This window comes from Corvus moneduloides, chromosome 5 (assembly GCF_009650955.1).
Source record: "Corvus moneduloides isolate bCorMon1 chromosome 5, bCorMon1.pri, whole genome shotgun sequence".
In the NCBI taxonomy this organism is placed as follows: domain Eukaryota; kingdom Metazoa; phylum Chordata; class Aves; order Passeriformes; family Corvidae; genus Corvus; species Corvus moneduloides.
The window spans coordinates 37,450,704-37,475,700 of NC_045480.1; the positions used below are offsets into that span (position 1 = coordinate 37,450,704).

Sequence of the window (24,997 nt, forward strand, 5' to 3'; positions counted from 1 at the left end):
TGAAAAAAAAACTTGAAAAATAGGATCACTGACTGCAAATCTACAGTCAATGGGTTCGCAAATTGCAAAACCAATTATTGGAGGTGCAGTGGGATTTCCTGTCAGGAAATATTAAAACCCTACCATGTAAACTGGGAATTGATGACTCTGGGTATTTCAACAATACTCACCAGCACCTCTAAAATTCTGAGAAAACTGGCAATATTCCACATTTGTCAGTCCTTCATATAGATTACAATTGCACTGACAAGTGGTAATGCTCTCCACTCCCTATCTCCTGCCAAGATTGACAGCTGTGGAGAGAATTAATAATGATTATGAGGATAATGATGAAAAAGAAAGGGTTTAATGAACTTGGAAGTGTGTTTTGGAAAACAGGGATGAAGAGAATTTGGAAGATGTATTGGCATGGATAAGGAAAAAACAACTGTAGATACAGGTGACTATTTCATGAGGCTAGGGGATCACCATTAGAATTTTTGTTAAGGTATGATTAACGATGCCTAAGGAATGTCCAGTGCGAAGGATTGCATTGGGTTTGCGTGGCTGGGTTTTGGTAGCAGGGGGCAATAGGGGTGGCTTCTGTGAGAAGCTGCCAAAAGTTTCCCTCAGGCTCAACATGGCAAATGGCAGCTGGCTCCAGAATTGATATGCCCCTGTACAAGGCCATCAGTGATAGCAGTAACACGTCTGGGATAACAGATTTAAGAAGAGGGAAAAGTTACCATGCAATTTTAGTCAGAGAGAGGAGTGAGAATATGTGAGAGCGTCAGCCCTGCAGACATCAAGCTCAGGGAAGAAGGAGGGGGAGGAGGTGCTCCAGGTGCTGGAGCAGAGATTCCCTTGCAGACTGTGGTGAAAACCACGGTGAGGCAGCTGTGCCCCTGCAGCCCCTGAAAGGTTCATGGTGGAGCAGAGATCACAGAGATCTACCTGCTGCCCCTGGAGGACCTCATGCTGGAACAGGTGAAGAGTGATGAGTCCTCCCTCTGAGGAGGAAGGAGCAGCAGAGACAACATGCGATGAACTGACCGTAGCCCCAATTTCCCATTCCCCTGAGAGTGAGGACGTAGAGAAAATAGGGAGTGAAGCTGAGCTTGAGAAGAAGGGAGGGATGGGTAGAGGTGTTTTAAGATTTGGGTTTATTTCTCATTGACCTACTCTGATTTGATTGGTAATAAAATATTTTTTCCCCAGGTCCAGGTCAGCTTTGCCCATGACGGTAACTGGTGAGTTATCTTTCCCTCTCCTTATCTTGATCCATGAGCCTTTTATTATATTTCCTTTCCCTTTTTCAAGTGAAGAGTGGTGTGTTAGAGCAGCTTTGCTGGGTACCTGGCATACAGCCAAGGTCAATCACAAGGATCTTCAGGAAACACAGGACATTAGTATCTTTTGCTACTCTGTGTTGTGGTGATTACTACATAAACTGTGCCTGTCTGACATTTAAATTCAGGATTTCCCAAACGGTAGCTTTCCTTGTTATTGTGAAGAGATGCTATTAATCAGGTGAGCTCTGGTGTTTTGCCAGCTTTCACAAGTCTAGCACACACCGAAGAGTCTGTCACCAAGATGTCATACACCTTTTTAATTATAAAAATTGATGCTGATGTTGCAAAAAAAAAAAAAAAAAAATCCTGAACACCTTCTTACGTAAAAATTAATCTAAGAAACTATTTAATGAAGAGGTCATATTTTGACACACAGTTTGTGGCTACGTCACCATCCAGAATACTCCAAATAATTTTTTGCCAAGCAAATTAATATAAGATTTGGCATCAACACAGGGCACCCATCCGAAAACACTTCCACAGGCCGTAGATGTGGATGCTCTAAGAAAGAGTAAATTGTCATTTCAGAATCACTCAAGTGAAGCCAAGGAAACAGAACCAGTCTGGTTGTCTGGCTTTTTCACTGACTTTCACTGACTTTGTAACAATTTGCAAGTCCACCATCCTACCAAGTTTTGTGAGAAAATCTGGTAAATTGAACTGTCTTGCTAACTTGTCCTTATTTAAATAAGTTTTAAGATGACTGAATCTATAGCTACAGTAGAACCTGCTGAAGCAGAAACCTTTCCCAAGCTGATAGTGGTGATTCTGACGTAATAAAACCCAGTCCTTTCTGTTTCTGTCTTCTACCTCTGTGATTTTTCTCCATTTTTTTTTGTTATTCCAAACCAAACAGCAATCTTCTTTTTAAAATTTACATCTCTTAAATTCTTCCAATAGGAATTTACTCCTATTTGGCAGTCATTTCTAAGGATGATTTTTTTCTTCTTTTAACACTAGTAAGAAAGGACAGGGACCCTAAGGTCATTATATACTAATGAGATAGATCCAGGGATATGACTGAAACGAGGACCAGTGTGACACAGCTGCCTCCAAAAAAAAAAAATCTCTCACTTGAACAAAATACACTGGGACAATCTGGTATCTCAATTTCCAGTTGTGTTACCATGGTTTTTATACAAAGTCTGGAGAGAACAACAAGTATATTCTTTGTGATGATAAGTAAAAGAAATATTTCAAATAGGATAATAAAATCATGGGTGATCTGTCAGAGACCATTGTGACAGCTACAAGTAGCTACTTATACTTGCCTCTGAAACAATCTAAATGGACAGAAGGTAAATCATTATATTCTAAACATATGGTCTAGCTATTGAGTTTCCCCTGCCTTCCTGTTTAATTTTGCTGAGGTATAAAAATGATTTTGAGAAACATGAGAGTAAGCCAGTTAATGCAAAACATTTTGCTGTTCTTAGTAACTCCTGTAAAGACAGCCTGGAAACCCAGTGTTGGGTAACACTGTACATTTCATTCAACAGAATGGCCACAGCACTGTTTTAATTGCAGCTGATAACTCAGATTCAGCAAGATACCTGATATTAGTCATGGCTGACATGCTAAGTTTATTTAAAGAGCTTTAAACTGACAGAGTTTGGAAGAAGGCTGGAAAGATCCTGGAGTGAAATTTGAATTGTAATTTCAGTTCCAAGCTTTATCCAAATACATTTGACTCAAATTATCTATGTCACGAAGCTATCAAGTCCTTGAAAAACTTTGCATGTAGAGACCATGAGGTAAAATTCTTATGTCCTTGGGTATACTAAACAATAAATTAAGTTTTCAAAATTAGACATGTTAGTCCTCAGCAAACTAATATAAATGCCTGTTCTGCATGTAGAAAGTAACAAGACTTTCAGCTCTATATGTAAATACTAAGTAATTGATTTCAATACACATGTCCACATACAGGATATGAAGGTATACTATAATGTGTCTGGTTATACATAACCTGAGTATTTAAAAACTCCCCATATGTCATTACAATAATTTAAATGCAATTTAAAAAAATCTGCTTTGGAACAGCTGGCCTGCAGACAACAGCTCATGGCAGCTGAGCTGCTCTAGTGATCCTCTGCTATTGAAAGGAGTCGTTCTTCCTATGACTTTCTCTATTTCCACCCATTTTCTCTAGCTCACTCCAGGGGACCCTATGCCCAGAGATGATTAAATTTGTTGATGTGGACAGAAAAATTATGTCATTTTCTTTTTTGCTGGATTAGTTCTCTGTTGGCTTGTTGAACTGAGCTCAACACTTGAGCACAAACACAGCATCTGAGCAAAGGTAAGTGGAGAAGACTTGATGAAAGGCAAAAAGTGGAACTTCATTCTTTGACAGTGGTAAGCTACCACATTTTCAGAGGGAACTGCATTCAGTGTCATTTTTTATGGCTTCTGGAGCGTATGTTTATGGCACAGTGGGAATTCCTAATGAAAAAAGTATTGTATTAAATTAATTTTAGTTAAAAGACAGAAGCCCAGATGAATAAAAGCATTGTGATAACACCAGCAAGGAAGTATTCTATAACGTGGCTCGATGACTTACCTTGAAGGAGATTTCATACTGCTCTCCTCCCCATATTTCTAATCCTGGATCATAGCCTCCCAGCTCCCAAAACCATTTCCGGTTAACGGCAAATAGACCTCCAGCCATTACAGGAGACCTGAAGGATGAATAAAGCAACACAAACAATAGTGAAGATGTTTGGACCATGTGTGCATGTGCCTCTGGGTGTGTTTGTGTGAATGCTGTTTGAAATGCGAAGCTATGAAAGGCATAGACAAACAGTAGTGTAACCAAACAATATTTACCGTTACTCATCCAAAAAGGGGCTCTAGATGAGAAACAGAAAATGCGTTAGATCTAGAGAATGGTAGACAGTCATGCACAAACTCCTTTTTTAAAAAAATCCCAACAAAACAAAACCCAAAAAACAACAGCCCCCTCCAAAGTTCTGTTTGTTGCTAAGTAACAGAGAAAGGGACTCTGGAAACCTGCCAAAGTACTTAATGAGTCTCAGTATTCCATGTGAAATAACTTGCATTTGAAAGTGAGCAAAAGTTTTCAATTCATTTCAGTCTCATAGGTGCTGGCTAGAGAAAGGCAGAAAGGTGAAAGAGGATGGATGAAGAGAAACTGTGGGAGTTAAACATCTCCTTTCCTAAGCATTTAAAACTCTTCAAATGTTTCTCACAGTGGTAATGTGACTTATAGACAAATAACTTGCTGTGTTTCCCATGTTTCCATTTATTCCATGAATAAATATGTGGAATTTGCTTCAATCAACTCAGTCTTTTTCACAGACAATATAGAAAACAAATGTGATATTTAATGTTACTGTTAGAGAATAATGACAAAAACATATTGTAAATTTATAAGCAGGAATTTTGTACTGGAAAGTAAGTATTTTCTCTTTTCTTTCAATACCAAGAAGACCATATTCCTAATGCAGTGAATATATTGACAGCTCTCAGGATTCAAATGCTGCTCACTGATTCCTTGAAATTTTGGTGGGCATCCATGCTGAACAGGAGGGGAAACAACACGCTTAAGAAAGTCCAACCCAACTATGAAATTCCATCAATGCAGATCAACACAGGCCTTATGAGTTTTAGAGCAAGAGGCCAGAAGGAACACAGTCATGCTGATGGCTGGTCAGAGAGAGAGAAAAGACAAAGCCTCAGGAGACCTGGATGGCTCCCAGTCAATGTTCCCTTACCAGAGAGCGGACATGAAACTGGATCTTATGTCCCGTGCCTTGTAACAGTGAAGCCCCTAGGAAAAATTATTCCATCCTGGGCATTTTGTTTTGAATTACTGCTGGTGGTTTGTTTGGGGCACTGGATGCAGATGGTATCATCCCTGAAGTCCTAACTGGAAAATAAAAACTTCCCCCTGCGCCACTGATTTAGGATTTGGCAGTGAACTTGGGACTGGTAAATATTTCAGGAATCCATGCATAAGTTAGAAGTTTACTGAAGAGGACATCATGTTAATGGAACTTTCTGCCGTATTTTCTCTGTCTTAACACTTTTTTATACTGCTGTCTTTTATCCAAGGCAGTAGAGATGATAAAATAGCAAGCAAACAGCTGAGTGGTCTCTGCCACCATCAGGCACCCGGTGAATCCCCACGCATGAATGTTAGAAGATGATCCCTTGCTTTGCATTCATGGTAATGAGAAACATGGATAATTTTCCTTTCACTTCTATATGGTAGTTTAAAAAAAAAATAATCTAAAAAAAAAATTAAACTACCCATTTTCATGACTCTTACAGACTAATTTCATTTTCCTTTAGAGATTACATTTTTAAAAGCACATAGAAGCTTTGAGAAACAAAGCTTTGCAAAAAAATATCCGAACTGGCAAGGCTGTGTACTGTAACATACACTGTATGCTAATACTTTTTTACTTTTATTGACATTTCGTATTTCAATATTGACTGTATTTCCACATATGAATAAATTCAACAGAGATTTTATTAGAAACCTTCCCCAGGGGATTCTGACTACTACAATACATTTTCAATTCCTACCAAAGTAAATCTAATTACAACCTGTTTTTTTTGACTTCAGGTTCTAAATAATCAAAACATATTGTCCTTTTATAAAGAAGGACTTACATAGAGAATGCTTGTAACTAAATTGCTACTGACAGAAGAAATGTAGTCCCAGAAATCACTGGGAAAATGCAGGATTTCTCTAATTCTCATAGATACAAGATCTTTCCAAAGCATTTCTCTCAGTACAGTGAATGACCTATAAAAAAGGCAAATGCCGCAGATAAATCAGATGGAAGATGAACAAAATCAGAGTCTTAAAATTGCAAAATAATTGGCAAATATTTACAAATTATATTCCAATCTACAGATTTTTTCTAGTGATAAATACTGAGTAATCAAGCCCCTTGTTATTTGGATGTGAATGTTCAGAACATTTATTGCAATTAAAAAAACTACCTGATGACTGGAACAGTAGCAAACTCATAATTTTTGCATTTCCTTGAAAAAAAGGAGAAGAAATTGAATGTAATGTTGCCCCATTAATTCCTATTCCACAAGATGTTCTGACATTTGTTGTTTTGTAGGAAGAGCAATGAAGAGGAAAAGCAGGATGGCCTTTTGGTTTTCATTAGAGTGGAATTAGTAATAAGCTGTGTGAAACTGAGCACTTGGCACAGCACGAATTCCACTCCACACCACAAGCAGCTACTGCTGAACAGGCCTTAAATTGTCTCCAAAATATGAAGACAAGAGTCCAGTATTGCAATCATGGCTGATATGAAAAGTCCTTATGTATCAATAGGATCACTTACACAGATAAAAGAACTGCACTGAGCCCAAAGGAGAAGAATTAATCTCTTGTTTAATGGCTTCAGTATAGAAATGTCAAGTACAAAGCTATGTTTGTAGAAGTATTTTTTTCATGAAATGTCCTACTCAGATACTTAAACAATCAGACTTGAACTATTATAGCATAATATTATGTGAGTAATTACAGTGGAAAGCTGTAAAGTGCTTACGATCAAAACATTAAAAGGACAAAGACTCCAAACACATTAGAAAAGCTGGAAGGGTAAGGTTGCTAAACTTAAAAATATTTGTAAAGACCTTCCACATGAGAACTACTGCACAGACTCATTGACTATACCTGGAAGAACAATACTGGAAGTAAAAGCTAGCTGACTGAAAAATGGCCCAACTGGTCAAAGCTTGCTGTGATGAGACAGAACAAGAATTTGATTTAGTTAAAGTGTGAAACCCGCCCCCTAGACCCCTGAAAACTTGTTTTGCAAAAAAAGATAGACTGAGAAAAAGGCAGACAAATACTTAATGTGAAAAGATAGCTCACAAACAAAAGAGTACATTAAAAGAAGTGTAGCAGTAGCTCAAACTATAGCCAGCAAAGATTTTATAACTGCTTGCAATTAGCATGCAGAGGAAGGAAAGATAATCTCATCTATGAATTTTCAAGGTAAGAGAAAAATGAATGAACTTCAAAGGAATGTGAAGTTACTTACATTAGAAACAAATGTGGTACATTGCAAACAAGCAAACTGCATAGCAGGGTTTAGAATAATTACACTGCAAGAGTGATACATACAGTGGAACTAAAGGATTTGTGAAAAGGGAAGAGGAGCTTTCATAGCCTGCAGAAAGCAAATGAGGGAAATGAAAATGGGAAAGTACTTGTGCTAGACGACATGCACAGTAGATACACTGATAGGAACCACCTCCCTAAAACAGCTGAAATTTGGCCATTATAATCATATCCAGGGAATGGCACATATTGCACTCTGCACCTCTCTGTATAATCCAGACTGATTAAAGGCTCTGTGCTGAACTACTGAACAGAGACAGACAAATGCTGGAGAGAGGAGTCCATCTCGTGCAGGATACACCAAACAAACTGACCTTCAGTGCCAAACCCACTGGCACGTTACACAAAAACAAGGCCAATGTCAGCCCGCAACAGGAATCAGGACTCGGTCCTGACTACTCAATTCAGGGAGTCAGGGATGTAATGGAAAAGGAGGAAAGGGGCCATGTTGCTGCTGGCACAGCAGCAGCCCCAGAAATGACTGGTGGTGACCTACTGAATGCAGCTTTGAGCTAGGTTTCTGCATTTTTTATAATGAATTTCAATGTCTTGCTAAGCTAAGAAGTGTCTCTTCACCCTAGTGATAACCACATGAAGGCACCTCAGGAGAGGGAATAAATTCAGTTACCTTGTTTCACTGGTGACTGCTCCAGGTCCTCTCTGCAGTGATTCCTGATACTGCATCAAAACTTCTTAAAGCTGACACTAATCCTAGATAAAAGTTCTGATAAAACTAAAAATTAAAATTTATGTATGTGTTATGTAAGTGACAGACTTGGCCACTCAGAGGAAGTGAATACAGAAGTAAACCAAACTGAAATTAAGATGAGTTGATCAGATGGCAAGAAAGTGATGTAGGTTAAGAAACTACATGACAAAAATAAAAACTTAGAGGCTCCTCCAGCTAAAGACAGTTTCTATATGGAGCATAGGAAAAGATATCGATGTAGCTGAAATGAATATTGGTAAGTGTTCCTGAATTCCTCAAGAAGTAAAAAAAAAACTGGACTCATTTATATATTTAATTCTCTAATCAAATGTAATTAAAATGTATTTTTAAATGTATCAACTCTTTTATAGTTAGTATTTCTGTAAGGCATTGTTTTATCTCTTATCCATTCTAACAACATGACTCATTTCAATGTTTATAAAATCATCAACATTCAGAAAGTAAAAGCTGTCTCTGTGACATTAGCCTATGGCAGTTACTCTTTCTTTTTTAACTCAAGTGTCCCTTTTTCTGAACAACTTTTACCCTAGATAAATGTGTGTCAGCTACTAGTTCAAATGATCATTGTGCTGCAACATGTAGCAGCCAAGTTGTATTATTTAAAATTAACTCCAAAGTCTGTCTATAATCATATTCAATTTTTAAACTAGACTTTTGTTTGGGAAATATTAAGATAAAACCCCATTCTTCAAATGGTGAGCCAGAAAGCTGTGGAGACTCAGCTACAAAGAAACCTCTAAAAGTGCTTGACTTTCAGTTTATAGAAGTTTTCACCATAATTTCATCACACATGTTTATTTTTCTTACCACATTGCTAAACTTCATTAAAAAAAATTGTAAAAAAGCAATGAGCCCTTATGGGGGTGATGAGGCCCTTTTAGCCTTTTCTCTCATACTTAGAAAATTAATGAAGTTGTAAAAGAGGTGAGTTGGGTAGAGATGGAAGACTCTGAAGAAAAGGCTTCCCCTTTTTACAATTACCTCTCATAATCCAAGGGAAATCTGTCTGAATTATAGCTAGAGGAGATCTACAGCACTCAAACTGAACAGGTGGGTCAGCAAAAAACGAGCATCCTGAAGCAAAAAGTAAATGAAAGCTTCTGGTAATGTCCTGCAGGCAAAGGTGTTCAGAAGGATAAAACCGAGGAGCAAAAAAGCAGCTGGAAGTCATACTAAAGAGACAAATCCAATGCACAAGCATACACACACGATTGAAGCCTGTGTGCTGCAAAAGCAAGAAAGCAGAGCTGAGAGCAGCACTTCAGCTGAGCCACATTCATGTCATGAGGAGGGACGGATCTTGGACACGTGGAGTTCAACAGCAGCAAAAAATCCTTCAATCTATTAGTGGGATGTAAGAACTGCTGGAGAAAACAAAAACAACCTCTAAACACAATTTGAAACAACTCTGTCAGTTTAGCACCTTTTCATATTGATATGTATTATCTTCATTCATAGTTGTCCCTTGAAAATATAATATTTGAAAATTAAATGTAGAACTAAAGATAGTTTGGAGGCAAAATACTATCAACTGTCCCTAAAATAGAAACTTTAGGCTTCCTGGCTTTTGCTGAGCTTCAGTTTGATTCTATGTTTCTATGAATAACAACAGTTCATTAAATCCCATCACTATCTTCGAGGAAGTTCTCTCAGAACATATGGGGGCAGTATCTGAACAGAATTACTATCCAATATTTTCTTCCCCTCTTTAGACAGATATAATCCAGAGAATTATCTTCCAGGGCTTACTTTTGCTTTATTAATTTACTTAAGCCCAGTATAGCATCATAAGCAAAGTTTAAACTCAAGGAGAAATTTTCAATTTCATTAAAGATAATAAATGATTCCTTTTGAAACATAACCAATGGCCTGAAAATAGGTTCTTATTTCCAAAATAGTCCTTTAAGTGAGACTTTGTCCTCCCAAGGCAGATTTTTAGATGAATTACTACAAATCCAATCAGGTAAGAGTCTGAAGAGTCTGAAGCTATCAAAAGTTACAGGTGATTTTGTCTAAGTTATTTGGATTATTATAGCTCTATGCTTTCTAGAACTCTAAAACATTATGTACTTATTGCAGATTAAAGTAGATTTAAGGACATCACAGCCCACCCGAAACAGCTTTGTACATAAGGTGTAGAAGTGACGTCACCACGTGCATATTTGTAGCAGTTGGGAACTTTGAAAAAAGACCAAAAAGGCAGCTGAATTGCAGTCACCATCACAAACTACACACAGAAGAGAAGCCTTTGCTTGTTCTGGATCTCCTGCAGTATTTCAGGCTCCAGCTTTGTTTGTGTAACACTGAATGATTCAGGTGCGCAAATGAGAAGTGTTAGTATTGAAGCACTGCCAGGAAATGGCACCTGGAGTTTCAGTGGGTTTTCCTTTTTGTTCCTGCCACTGTTCACACACCAGATCAGACTGAATAGTTAGTGAAGGTTATTTCCAGAACATTTCTGAGTTACAAAGATTTCGAATAAGTGGAAGTATAGTTACAATGACCTTCTCCTGCTTTTTTAGTGCAGTCTCTAAAAATACTGCTGCCTAGCATCCTGATGAAATTGGCTTTTCTTCAAGGTGTTACGAGCTGCCCCTGGTGACTGACTCGAGCAGACAGAGCTCTCACACTAGGCTAACTAGATGAGACACACAGTTAATGATGCGGCTGTGATCTGCCATGGAGCTGAGGATGTGGATGAACGTTGTTCCTTTGATCAGTTCTTCCACAATACTGCCAGCAACTGCCCCCACTCTACCCTCATGCACACACATGGCCTCAAACGCAAGCAGGAAGTGGGGAAAAAAGGTAATTTCAATATTTCATTTATGTCTGTCTTTGGGGATTAATGCAGAAGCCTGAAGAGATTCCATGCTGACAGGGAGGGAGACTGGAGCTTGTGTAGCTGTGCCATTGCTACAAAAAGTGGGTCATCCATTTGCCAGTGGTCAAAGTTTTCGTGAACATTGTCATTAAGTTTTAAGAAGGCAAAAAAAATTATGCCTGAAGAGGCTAATATCCAGCCAAAGGTATTCTGGGATCCTGGAAATGTTCTCTTAGATGCATCACTGACATTTATTAAAGCTCTATAATTTGCTATGTTACTCTATTATGGAGGGTAATGGGGAAGCAGGCATTAGATTTCTCCCAGTCTGCACCTGAAGCACAAGAATATTTTCTTGTAAAAACTGTGAAGCTGTGAAAGCAGTTTTTCAAATATAGAACTGACAGAAAAAACATTGTAAAGTACTTCTTAATGGAAGATGGAGGAGCTGAAAACTGATGAGGCCGAGCACTTGATTGTCCCATGATAGCATCTGCTTTTAATTTGATGTCGTAAATGAACAGGCTGTAGAAAACCAGAGAAATGAACCATCCTGGTTTATCAATTGCACTGAAATTAAGCTGTGTATATGAACTCTGCACCTGACTTTAAAGGCAAATGCAGATAATCAGTTTGCCCTGGAGTTCTGCTAATTTGTACAGGCCATAGGGGAAACTGCTGAGCAAACCATACTGATCTCAGAGTCAGGAATGAGAATCCCTACATAGTGCAAGTCCTCACACCAGTACCTCCACCAGTGAGACAGCCAACCTCCTTCACACAAGGAGTTGCACACTAAAATTCTCTACTAGCTGGAAGGTACAGGATACATTTCTGAGAACAGCAAGCAGAAAGGGACCTCTGGGAGTAATTCAAAAGCAGGATAAAGGGAGATGATATGGGATCAGGCTGGACTGGGTACATTGCTGGCGTTTAGGTGACTCACCAACAGAGACTGCAGCTGCCTTGCAAGCTTTTTCCCTCCTGCATCCGGAAGCTCACACAGCCCAGATACTCTTATGCCAGCACTGTCCCACTGCCTGCCATGTAATAGCACATGGATCAAGAGGGATCACCCTAACCTATAGATATCTATAATGAAAATACTGCAAGAAAAAATTCAGAACTGAAAATAATAACATATAAGCAATGCAACTGCATTAACTCAAACCCTAAGACTTCTGTCTCAACTTGCTTCCAGGAAAAAATATTCTTTTTAATTTATCTAGACTAATAGTATATGGATAAAGTAAGTGCTATGGTTATTTTAGGAAACATCTCAAGATTTGGAGAAATTGATTTGGGCAATCAATAATGCCCAAATCATTTACAAAAATGTGCTAGAGATAGTTCTATCACTTCATAATTAAATTAGAAAGCACAAAATAAGGTGTATCAAATCCTGAACTGGCAAGAAGGTACACCAAACAGTAATAAGAACTCTTGCAAGTGGTGAGAAGATCACAGGATCTTCTGAGTTGGAAGGGACCCACAAGTAAATGGCCTGTACAGGGATCAAACCCACAACCTTAGTATTATTAGCAATGTGCTCTAACCAACCGAGCTAATCTAACCTAGACAGGCTTTATTGTTAAGAGGTTACAAAAAAACCCCACCCCCAAACCCACCAAAAACCAACACAAAAAAACACAACAGAAAAAGCAAATCCTTAATTACACACAATCAGAACAATCTTTGCCAGAAATGGCAGCTACTGACCCCAGTGAAACTGTAATTTCACTTGACCTTCTCCATCATTCACCCCATCAAACACCACAAAAAAATGGGGTCTATATTGATGCCTTGAGAGGCCACCTAAAAACAGAGACTGGACAGAAGTAAAAGAATAAAATAGGTATTTATTTGAAAGGCCTTCAAAGGTACGCCCTGGCAGCCAGAGGCTATTGCCAAGATGGACCCCAAGATGGACGACAGGTCACGAGTTCTTCACACCTTTATAGGTTTGGTTCATTTGCATATCAGGGTTAATTCTCCAATTAAAGCTTCAGTTTAATGATGTAAGTTCCCCTCCACTTGCTCCCCTTAGAGGCTCTTTGGTTTATACTTTTTGGGCCTAGGACAGTCTGGGTGTTCTTGAAGCGTAGACCCAGAAAGGCTTTGTTACATCTACCTAGCATGAGAGAGCAGAAATTAACAGGCTACAAGAAACTTCAGTTAGACACTAAGCAGTACAGAATTTGAAAAATATAAAAGTTAAAACCTAAGGTGTCAATATCATCTAGACAGTTACTGACAGATAGTCTCATTAAGTAGATGGTATTTATAGGAGGAATTGGTAACGCTGTTATCATTTTATAGACTAGGCAAAGAGGGCTTCTGATTCAACGGGTTTCTTAGCTCCTCTGAGAAAGACTTCAAATGCAGATTCAAAGATGACTCAGTGTCCACTTAAGGCCTTGAGTCCTCACTTTTCCCCAGCTTCTCAGCCTCAAAGGTGGAGGCTGTCCTTGGGGTTGCGAATTGAATCCCAGCGAGAGGCTGAGGTGCTGCTGTTAGTCCCGACTTGGTGTCAGCACACGGATGGCCTTCAGGCTGCAGATCACCTGTTTCCCCCAAGGAGTCAAACCGCTCCATCCGTCCAAAAACTCCTCACCATGGGACATTACTTTAGCCCTGCACATACTTACATCACCTCTGTTTATGCTGCAGTAATCTACCCTTAGTCTTTGAGACTATCATCTGTTATTTGGTGGCCAGGGTCAGCATAGATTATGCTGATTGAATAAAATCTGTACACCTCCAAAGGATAGAAGTCTTCTGATGACATGTGTCTACAGTGTTACCATGACTTTCTTGCTTTTTGATCTCTTGATCTGAGCCCTCTGAATACTTGGCTTCGACCCTGTCCTATAGCTCATTCCCCAACTCCCCACCTAGGAAACTTTGCCAGGTTCCCTGAAAAACTGTCAAGGGATCCTTCTCTCTGCAGCTGGTATGAACTGGGGAGCATCGATCTCACCAGCAGGTTTCACTCCTGCCACTTATTTTTGTAAATAAAAATAATTCCTCACTACCAGCTAAACAGAATTGAGAACTATGATGCCATAAAGACCAAGATAATAAAGCTGACTATTTTGCTAGAGAACACATTTTCAAACCACTCATCTCCAGCTAGAAGAAGAGAAGAGAGCCCATAGAAAGTGTAGATAACAAAAGTAATTAGCTCAGTCTGATATTTGTTGTCCTACGTTTGTGAAAATATTTTCCTAAAAACTTCCGTTATACAACAACACAACCTAACTTAATACACACAGTAAATGTTGGCTGTCATTACCAGCAATAACACGAAAGAGTTATGGTTGTAAAGCAGCTGCTGTGCATGAGCATTCAGCCATGTTCTGCTGGCAAGAAAAAAAACTAATGAAAGATTTAAAGGAAGAATATTATGCATGAACCTTCTTAAACATGCAATAAATTGCAAAACACAAATAAGTACATTATGAAACACAGAACTGCAGGTCAAAGATTGAAATTATTAGCATTAACAGAATTGCTTTTAAAGCTTTCATTCTGAAGCTATACACAGGATCCTATTCTTCTGGATGTTATTGCTTATAAATGAAGAGAAAATGAAACAGAACATTACAGATATTTTCTCCTCGTAACTATATTTTAAAATATACCATGCTTCCACTGTAATTACACAGGATGTTATTCCATTAACGATTAATATTAGGAGTGAGTGGGAAAGCAAACAAGCCAAAGGGAAAAAATTTGCTTTCATGTATTGCTAAAAGAACTCCATTCATAACTTACTTTGTTTTCTAGTGATGAGGCTTAATCTCTCCACAGAGGCAGAAAAGTGATATGGTCACAACTAAACTGTGTTTTGGGCTTAGGTGAAGTGGATTCCTGACAACATCTTTCAATCACTTGCAGGTGCAACTATTCCTGGAAGCCCAAATCTGCTCTACCTGGAAGGTACAACTTCTTGACAAAGAATAATAGCAAAAAAGAAAGACTAAGTACATTTTCTCAGAAAAAGAATGAGCTTCACAGAGGTGAGAATTTTGTCTTCATTGCTTCTCTTTCCAGAGCAGGGAGAAGAGTTTCAAGCAAATCTGACACAGCATGCTCTGCATTAGCAGTTTTCTTTCTCCATACATCACCCTGTCAGTACCAATACCCTTTAGATACCTTCCCATTAATCTAGGAGTGGTTTATACACCTGTGTATTCCAAGGAGAAAACTCAGCATACTCCAAATCCCCATGCAGAAGCAACACACAAAGCAACCTTCCTCTTCCTGCATCACAGGGGAGGGATCCACCTAGAGATTTGATTTCACTTCGTGGGGGATTTAAGTCAGAGAGCAATGGATGCAAGAGATGCACCACCCGCTTGGGGTTTTTAAAGTTTGTAAAGACACACCCTGTCTGCTGTAGGACACAGATTCTCATTACAGACAGGTGCCATCTGAAGTGATGACTAAAAAGAAAATTAGGAGACAGTGAAAAAAGTCTTCCTATTTTTGTTTCAGCAAATTGAACAACTCTGAAAGCACATGGTAGAAGCACAAGATCCATGTATGCATTCCTGGTAGTTCTTCAAGATCATCACATTATTTGCTGTGCACTAATAATAAAGATGGGTGCCAGGCAAACTCCAAATGAATAATGTCATTCTCCACAAACTCCCGTTGCCATGAGCAATGGCATCCACATGATGAACACTGAACAACCGAGCCAATATTCCTTCACCTCTCTGTGGAATAATGAAGTTCACTCCACTGTCAAGATCCACTCAGAGCCTCTGTGTATGTATTTCATCATCAAGACAAAAGCCAACAGCCAAATATGCAGCAAGAAATATGTATCATATTCTTGACAAATAATGTATGTAATAAGCTCCAGTTTCAGAGAAAGGAATATAATCAAGAACTTTTTTTCCTTGCATGAAAAATTTTCAGTTCAGTTTTCCAGCTACAGCTCTATCGATGAAGCACAGCTAATTTGTACTCCAGGTGGACACTAATGTAAGATCTTTTAAATATATTTTCTAACAAGAATTGAGCATACCATCTATTTTAGTAACTAGTAAAACATAGAAATAATCCATTTTCAGGAAGTGCATGGCTTGTCTGCTGTAAAAAATCCTTTGAAATACGAATTCTTGCAAAAAAGATGTTTGTTTAGAAACTGATACATGAGGAGGGCTTTCTTCAGTCACTAAAGCACTCTAGCTGGGCCTCTATACTGACCTATAATACTGAATAAAATGTTTTCAGGGCTACTATGGAGGAAGCTACATTTAAAAAAATCCTTTGAAATATGATTTCACACGTGTCCCAAATGTTAACTTTGAATATATTGTTTGCATTTTTCTTTGAATTGCCCTACAGTATTATAAATCTTAAAATAAAACTTTTCCAAGTTAAACATTTCCAGTTATTGGAAGCCTTGCAAACTTTATCACAAAAGGTTTAATTATTATGCTATGTTTCCCTCTTAGGAAAAAAACACATAAATGAAGTACATCAGTAAATTAACAACACTCCTCCCTCCATCTCAGTTACTAAATTAAGTCCCTTGACTGAGCTGGAGAGTTCAAGAAATCACTAAGCACTTTTCTTTGTCTGTGGAAAAGATATTTTCATAGCAAAATATTAATTGTACACAAGTAAACCACCACTGCCACTGAAGTTTTATACAGTCCTCTGTAAGATATTAAGGGCTGATGAACTTCAGCCAAAGTTTTCTCCTTGACCATGTCACAGACTGCCTTTGCCTGATGCAAACTTCAGTAAATAAACAAAGCGGGGGACAATGCTACAACTGTGAAAACCTGCCCGAGTCTCCTTGGGAACAACTCAACACTATCCTCTTTAATGACTTTTCTATATCAGAAAGATACAATGTCCTCTCAGTCCTCTCTGAAGTTCATCTGGAGCCTCCAAACAACTATTCCATGGTTCCCAGATAATGGTGGTCAAATCTGGACACAGCAATGCATCTGTGGCCGATACACAGGCTGGAATATCTACCTGCAACTTCTATGCATGTTAACACATCACACAATGAAAATGGAACTTTATTTAACAATATAACACTTTCATCCTTTCCTGTCACAGTGCTAACACTAACTATTTGCATTTATACTTTAAATTTCTCCTCAGCCATGGCACTCTTTGCTTTTCAGTGCTGAATCATCAAGGTTGGAAGAGCCCTTCGAGATTTAGTTTAATCATCAACCTAATGCCACTGTAACCACCCCTGAATTAGGTGGTTTAAACACAGATTAAGTATTCTATAGCATCTACCATCATCCTTTTCTTGTCTGTTCTTCCCTCATCCAGAGTGAGTCGATAAACTTGTCTCTTGCCTGTCCCAAAACTTCATAGCAAGCATATATAACACCTTGCATACCACACAAATCCTCCTCCTCATGCTAGATCAGATTTACCAATCACTGGGGTAATCCCTGCATCTGCTGTACCCAGTAGAGTGCTCCTGAGAGCATTCTGAATTTTAGGCTGCCTCTGAGACCCAGAAGAATATGCCCACCTTTTCCACTCACACTGTACCCAGTAGTGTCATTGGCGCCTGCAATGACGCCCCAGATCTGCAGGCTTCTGGGTGCTTGAAATCAGAGTCACACAATCACTCCAGTTCTGGAAGAATCTGGGGAAGCCACAGACAGCACAAATTCATCTCAAACAAGTTTTTCCTGGCTCATCTCCCCTGCTTGTTGTTGTTATTACCAGAGTGTGTTAGCCCTACCTTCAGGGCAGGAAAGTGTGTCTGCAAGGTGTACTCAGACTGATGACACTCAGTATTTCATTTGGAGAACACCAGCTGGAGTGTCCCTGGAGCCAACTCTGATATCACTCCTGCAGGTAACAAACATGGATGGATGGCTAATTTGGCTGTAAGCCTGTCCTCCAGGATTTTTTTACTCAGGAATCAAGCTTACTTCTGACAATGATAAAACATAAGAACTCTAACAAAACGTTTGACTTTTTGCCAGCGTTTCTGATTCTTCTCATTTATTTGCAATAACAATGACATTTACATTCAGAAATCTCAAATTCAAAACACTTTCCTTGTTGAAATCAGCTTATTTCTTAGGTTTATAAAATATTTGCGTGCACTTTTCTCTGAGCATCTTTGCCACACAAAATTATTTCATTAATAATATTTCGAAATTTACCTTCATGGATCAGAAGTTCCATATTTGAGCTGTATTTGTTGTGACCAGTCAACCAAGTTACCTGGTATTCTAGTTGACCTTAAATATTGGTGAAATTTATTTTCATGTTATTTCTTTCAATTTATATACATGACAACTATTTGTCCAAAAATATTTTAGGAAATTCTTGACTTTTTTTCTAATTATTTCTGCCAGAGATAACTAACTGGTTAATTAAAATTAATTAAGTTATAAAGAAAGCTAACAGCTGGAGAAAATGGGGGAAGAAGGCCTAAGATATGGTAGCAAGATTTGGCCTCAACAGTGTCCTCTGTGGGTAATTCTGTGTGAAGGCTTTCTGGTAAGTCACTTGTTCTGTGCTTCATCTATTAAATTCAATATTAATATCTTTCTACTTCAGTAGGATGCTTTTATAACACTCAAACTTGTGATGCAAATAAAGGCTTTTAAGAAAGACCCTCTTTAAAAACTCCTTGTGAAAGGTCAAAGAAAGAAGTAATTTCTTTTAATTAAGTGCACATGAAATTAACAAAATAATTTTCTCACTTCATTTCTTAACATTTTGATTCAATCCCAAGAAGTATGTAGACTGTTTTTTCAGAGACTTTCAAGGGTTCATTTTAGCCAGCAGCCATCTCACACAAACATCTGTCTTCCAAAGGAAAATCCAAAGTGGGTTCACTTGGCGCTGACCAAGGACCAGCAGGAAAGCCTATTTCTTCCACATACCTCAGCCATGGCAAAGACAGAGCTTATGTACTCTGCACACCTCATAGTAACTTTTGCCATGGGTTAGAGAGTCCCAATCATTGTCAAGAAAAACAGTGCTCTTCAAACTAAATCAGCCTATTTTTATTGAAAGGAAACCAGCTGGGAATAATCTGAGTTACCATGAAAAAAAATTAAAGCACCCGCACACCTAATCAAAAGCTTACCAAGCTCCCAATCCTGAAGCATCATTCCTCTTTTTGGAAAAACTCAGCTCCAGCAATAAAAGTAGTAGATCAAACCCTAGCCAAATAGTCTCATTATTATCTCAGTAAGAACCACATTAATTTCAAAAAATGGTAAGGCATGGAAAAGAACAACCAAAGTATTTAACACATGGAAAAAGGGACTGTCCTTCCATTTCTCTTAAAAATGAGGTAGATGTAGGATAGGTCATATATCAACATTAGTTTGTGTCTGTCTGTTTTTACATGTCTTAAAAGGTTTAACTTTTGCCCTGTTTCATACCATAGGAGTTTTGGTATTAATTTGACTGAGACTAGGATATCTTTTCCAGAGTTTTCCAGCTCTGGCTTGCAGGTTCCTGTGAACTATAGTTGGTATTTTAAACTGCTATTCAAGTACTCACAAAACAATGAATATATAACTGGGACATTTCTTTTTTCCTGTTTTTACCCATTTTTTAGCTAATTATGCTCCAGAGACACTCTCTGGCGAAGCACCAGCAATGCTGATTAACTCAGAAATAAGGAATATCAATGTGCAGAAGGGAAAGCTCTCATGAAAATCCCCAAGGTTCTGTTCCAGCTAACAAATCTGACAGCACGTCAGTGACCAGCCCTGCCTCTGGCACTGAGACGAGCCTCTACTGCTCCAGCTATTGTTTTCTGTGTCCCAACAAGAGACTCTCCAAAGCACTGCATTCTTCAGACTGAATTACCTAACTTTGAAAAATGGATTGAGGACACCTAAGTTTACTTTTCCCATTACTATTATATGTCTGGTAGGATGTGTATAGTGTTAACATCACTCTTATAGAGACAAAACCCAGAGAGAGACGAAAAGGCTCAGAAAGGCAGAATTGTCCAACATAAATATTAACAGACACTGACTTATGGCTAACACCAAGCTTATTTACACAAACAGCAAATATACAAGACACCAGAAATTTCAAGGTGCATTTTGAATATCAAAATGCTAGTCATCCCTGTCACACTTTCAACTTGTTAAATTTGCTTACTAAAATCTTGCTCGCCAGTAGCATATGCTCATCTATGGGCTTCAGAAATTTTAGAATAATCAGCTGCTATAGTTCCTCCCTTAAAAATGTAGGTTTTTTTCATGCTGTTACACATGCAAATCACAACATGAAAATTAAATCCCTAAAAGAAAATAGTGCATTTACGTCAGCTTTTTATTAAAACAGGATCTCTGTTAAGGTAATGTGATGACACCAAGGAGTTCAAAATAGCTTTTAACTAAGATTCACATGGACTGCCTCTCCCCTAGACAAAGTGCATTTTAAATGTAGATATATTAAGTACTAGTTATATCGGGACAGAGCAAATAACTCACAACACTCCTCTTCCCAACATACAGGACCTATCCAAAATACTTCTGATCTCTACCTCCAGCTTTACAATAACTCTTCCTACTGCTATGCTACTACTATCAATGATGTTGCAAATAAGAGAGGAAACCAAAAAGCTGTGCTAATTTCAGGCTTCATTAGAAATGGAAGTGAAAAAAAAAGACAATGCTTATTGAATAAAAATGGATTTAAGTATTGGAAAAGCAACATCAAAGTTCTCAGGGAATCTTTCGAGTACATCTCATCTTGCTGCTCTTCTATACAGCTTGTGTCCATTACCTCATCAGAGCCATGACTGGATCAATTGAACACTTGCAAGAATAGCTGCCCCAAGTCTCTGAGATATGCAAGGTCAGATTGTTCAGGGATGGAAGAAGCAAGCAACAGATAAGCTTTGGAAAGGGCAAACATAACTTTAGTAAAGATTTTTCCAACAGATATAGCTCAGCAGCTGAGGATTGCATGCTGTATGATGCTGCATACAAATCTGGCCTGCATTTTTCAAAATGGAGATGTGAAAATAAACTTAGAGCTGTGTCAGAACAACCAGAGGAAGATAGAGCTTGTATTTTACGAAGAGGCTGCAGAAGGCCAACGAAATGAAGATTGAAACAGAATGTCAGTTCTCTTTAGCAATAGACCAGGAATTATCTGACATGTCAAATATTTTTAAACACCCTCACTGCTTAGGTATGTTCAATTAAATTCCAGAAAGCCCAGCATTTTCAGAGATTTGAGACATGGTCTCTGTTGCTGTCAAGCTGCAGGAAGCCCTCTAGTCCTGCTGGTTTTCCCTCTTTATGGGTCAAACTCCACATCCTTCTGCTTCAATTCTGCTCTCAGGGTATTTTTGATTTTCTATTATGTCCAGAATGTCACAACAGGCAGAAAATCACAAATTGATTTAAGTTTCATAATTAACTTTTCTATTTTAGTCAAATGAAAGCATTCAAAAATCAGCTATCTTGAGAACTACAGAGGTTGTCTCACTAGGTAATTAAGGTTTCTGCTGGTGCCTATTGTTTACAGATATAAAGCAAAGTACCTTTCAATTTTCTTTCAATTATCTTCCACATTTTGGGAAAATTTCTGTTCCAGCTGGGTAATAGCTACTTTTCATTCAGGGCATGCTCCTATTTTGTGTTACTATTGTAACTATTTGAAGAAATTGCCCAGAGAAAGAAAAGTTCAAAAGAAACCCACATCATTTAGCATCTGAATTCTAGCACTGCTTAACACAAACTTCTACAGAAAAAGATATGTAATTCTAAGTGGCTCATATGACTTTTTTGTAGATGCACCTGATGTGGTATCTGGATCTAAACCTATCTCTGTAAAACGAAAGGTGTGTGTGAGAGTTACTATTATTCAGCCCAAGCAGCAGATTTCTAGTTTCACCATGCACAGTACTGTATTTATTCTTTCTATGACTTCTAGGCAGATTGTATACTTAAGGTTCCTCACAATAGCTAGGATTTCACTAGTGTGTTTTCAGTACGAAGCTTTCTGAAGCCAGAAACTTAAATTAAACTAATGAAATGGAAATTAAGTAGAAATGCTAGTTGAAAGATTTTTAAGGTGGTAGTAGACAGGACATGACATCAGCTTTCACAGGTGAATGTCCCATCCTAAAGAATAAGAAAGCAAAATCTTTGGAGAAAACTAAGGTATGAAAGAACCCCTCGTGCTCTTATTTTGTGTCTATTTAATGTTCTCACATTCTCTCTCTGGAAATGAGGATGAAGTTGTAGTGTCTCAGAGACAAGAGAAGCATGACAGAATCCATCTGAGGGTGTAAAGAGATGATATCCTGACTTGTAAGGAAAAGGAGTAGGGTCAGCTGGGATTTGGAAATATTTTGTAACCATGGCCAAAGGCTACAGGCAAAATAAATTCCAGGATTGCATTTGTCCTTTTCACAGCTGTTATCACACTGGAAAGTCATTGTTATCTATGATCATCAGCTTCTACAAATAGCTTTTCTCTTCATTTATGACTACAAATGGATGACACTATTCTAAAAGAAATTCTCATTAGCAGTCCACCTCAACTTTGAACTTTTTCTTACCAAATTTCAGCCTGTTCTTTTTGCTAACTTCTAAACTGACAATGGGATTTTTTTTCCTTTGCCTTCTTTTTCCTTCTGGATGCAGCAATAATACTGATAATCACCTGATGGGTCACCTAAGTGCTTCTCTGCAAGATATTTTTCTGTTTGTCTTTTTAAAAATTATTTCTCTGCTGATATCATTCTTGCTATACTACTAATATTGAGTTACACAGGAATAACTTTCTATAGGTGTACTGTACAGGTGGCTATTGGATGTACTCATGCATTCTCACTGAAAGACAGATAGACAAGCAGATAGATATTTTTTCCTGATTTTAAAATTTTGTCATGTTTTCATTATTAAGGCCTAAACTAATATGCATAGGTCAACGGCTTTAAAATCAGTGGCTTCATTATATAGGTGGCCAAACAACTTCAAACAAACCTCACCTGAAAATTGTGGCTATAAATGAATAAGAAAAGCTTTTACAGGCAAAAACACTACTTGGATTTAATTTACATTAATATTTTAAAGGCACTTTGTCCTACCAGCCAGTAGGTGGAGATATAAGTCCAGTAAATGCAGAAAACAACTATTTGGCAGTCCTTGATACAATTGAAGGTTTGTATAATACAATTTAACCGACGTTAGATTTCTTAATAAGTATTAGATGAGACAGATGAAATCTGTCTGCAGTTAAAGCCCATTTATCAGCCCTCCTTCTCTTACAGCCTATGGCCAGCTGTGCCTGCAGAGCTTAGGAAACTTTCATATCCAACAGGCTATTAATGAAAGTAATAAGGCAAAAAGCTAAATAGGTGATGGAAAAACATAATTTCTAATACACAAATATGTAAATTCAAGTGTTTTAAAAAAGCTTGATCAGTATCCTGTTATACCACATTAAAAAACATGGCAGTATAAAAAAATGTAGTCGGTCCCAGACATTCCAATACTCACATTTTGATAAGTTCTGAGTCCTTTCATGCCTACGGAAATTATGAGCATGTTATTACCTTCCAGTACATATGGAAAAAACAAATGTTTTTAAAGTATTACGACTTCCATTAAGACAGTCACAATACTCTGTCTTGGCATTAAAAATTTATTACTCTATTAAATTACCATTATAGGAACTCATACTGGAAATTGGTTGCACTAGCAATAATACCTTGTGATTTACAAAAAACACAATAATGTCTCTTAACATTACTCTGCTATAGAATAATAATATCCCTATATGTAGCAGAAATGGAAATGCAAGCAAATGCACTAAGATAAGTGTAAAAATTAAGGCAATATAGTTTATATTCAACGTTTACAATAAATTCTTTGGTTTGGTTACGCTGTTTGGTTTAAGGTCAAATGAAAACACCCCTGAAATAACAGGGCCCATATGATTAAGCCGTATCAACTAATTATATGCATATATATGACTAACAAAGAAGTATTCGTCTTCCCTGAATGCCCTTTGAACAAGTCAGGAACAAAGATTGTGCTTTGAACAGCTTTGCTGTTTAAACTGTCATTCTGTCAAAAGAATCACTACATGACAGGCTAGGCATTAAAACCTACTGCAAAGCAGAGAGCTGGGGACTTGAAACATTTCCTGTGGACTGAGAGCTTAGGGTTTACTCTCCTTCACGGTCCTCTGGGAATCTCTTCAAAACAGTGGTCTGAAAACACTCCTCCAAACTACTTTCTTCCCTGCTGTTTATCTTTTCCCTGGGTGTTTTGAGAGGTCCTTTGCATGTTTGCAGTGCTTTGAAAAGGAAAATTGTTGTTACTGTTCTCCCACTGTGCTCTTCCTGACTTACCACCATGTCTACACTCCCAATTCACTGCATGTCCACAGGTCATTTGCACTCATGGGAAAACAGAGTGGTTACTTGCCCTAGCACAAAAAATCCAGGGAAATTCTGCAGCATCAGCTAAATTTTCTGCTGAAGAACAAGGAGAGTGGAGGGAACGGGATCTCCTCTCTCCTTGCAGGCATCTCATTCTCTGTAGGGGGCAAATGGACTTTCATGCTTACAGTGCCTCTCCAGCACTGAAAATAACACTGATACACCATCTTAAAAAGAGAAAACACCAGAGGGGTTGATTTTCCAAATAATTCCCTTGAAGAGACATCTCTGTGCTGTTTTCCCACAAACAAAAGAGGTGCATTTAGAAATGAGTAAAGCTGATACATGAATCTTGTTCCCTGACAAAGGGATACTGTCTTGGCAGTTCATGGAAGAACCGATGTCAACTCTTTTGAGTCTCATTTTTTCCTGGTCTATCAAGAGACATGCATAGCATTTTATAAATAAATTAACACAGCAAATTTCAGAGTGTTTATCATAATTTTTACTTCACAGGTTGCAGGAGGCATTTACCTTTGCCTCTTGACAAAAACTTGTCTTCCAGCTAGAATGATGATATTTTGGTTACTTACATGAAAATGAAACA

The 24,997-nt window shown here is 38.1% G+C and overlaps 1 protein-coding gene and 1 long non-coding RNA gene across 3 annotated transcripts in view; one reads left to right on the forward strand and one right to left on the reverse strand.

The window, feature by feature from the left end:
* The window catches only part of LOC116444524, a 41,809-nt gene extending 35,488 nt beyond the window's left edge, over positions 1-6,321 (forward strand). The window contains exons 4-5 of one of the 2 annotated variants that reach the window (XR_004240363.1): positions 1,198-1,229; positions 3,484-6,321. This is a non-coding gene — a long non-coding RNA (uncharacterized LOC116444524). Of the gene's footprint in view, positions 1-1,197 lie in introns of both variants that reach the window. The other variant, XR_004240362.1, reaches the window with a different exon arrangement.
* Positions 1-24,997, reverse strand: part of GALNTL6 (polypeptide N-acetylgalactosaminyltransferase like 6) — a 445,447-nt gene that overhangs the window by 39,078 nt on the left and 381,372 nt on the right. The window contains exon 7 of the mRNA XM_032110017.1: positions 3,895-4,012. Within this exon, the coding sequence (XP_031965908.1) occupies positions 3,895-4,012 (118 nt within the window). The remainder of the gene's footprint in view (positions 1-3,894; positions 4,013-24,997) is intronic.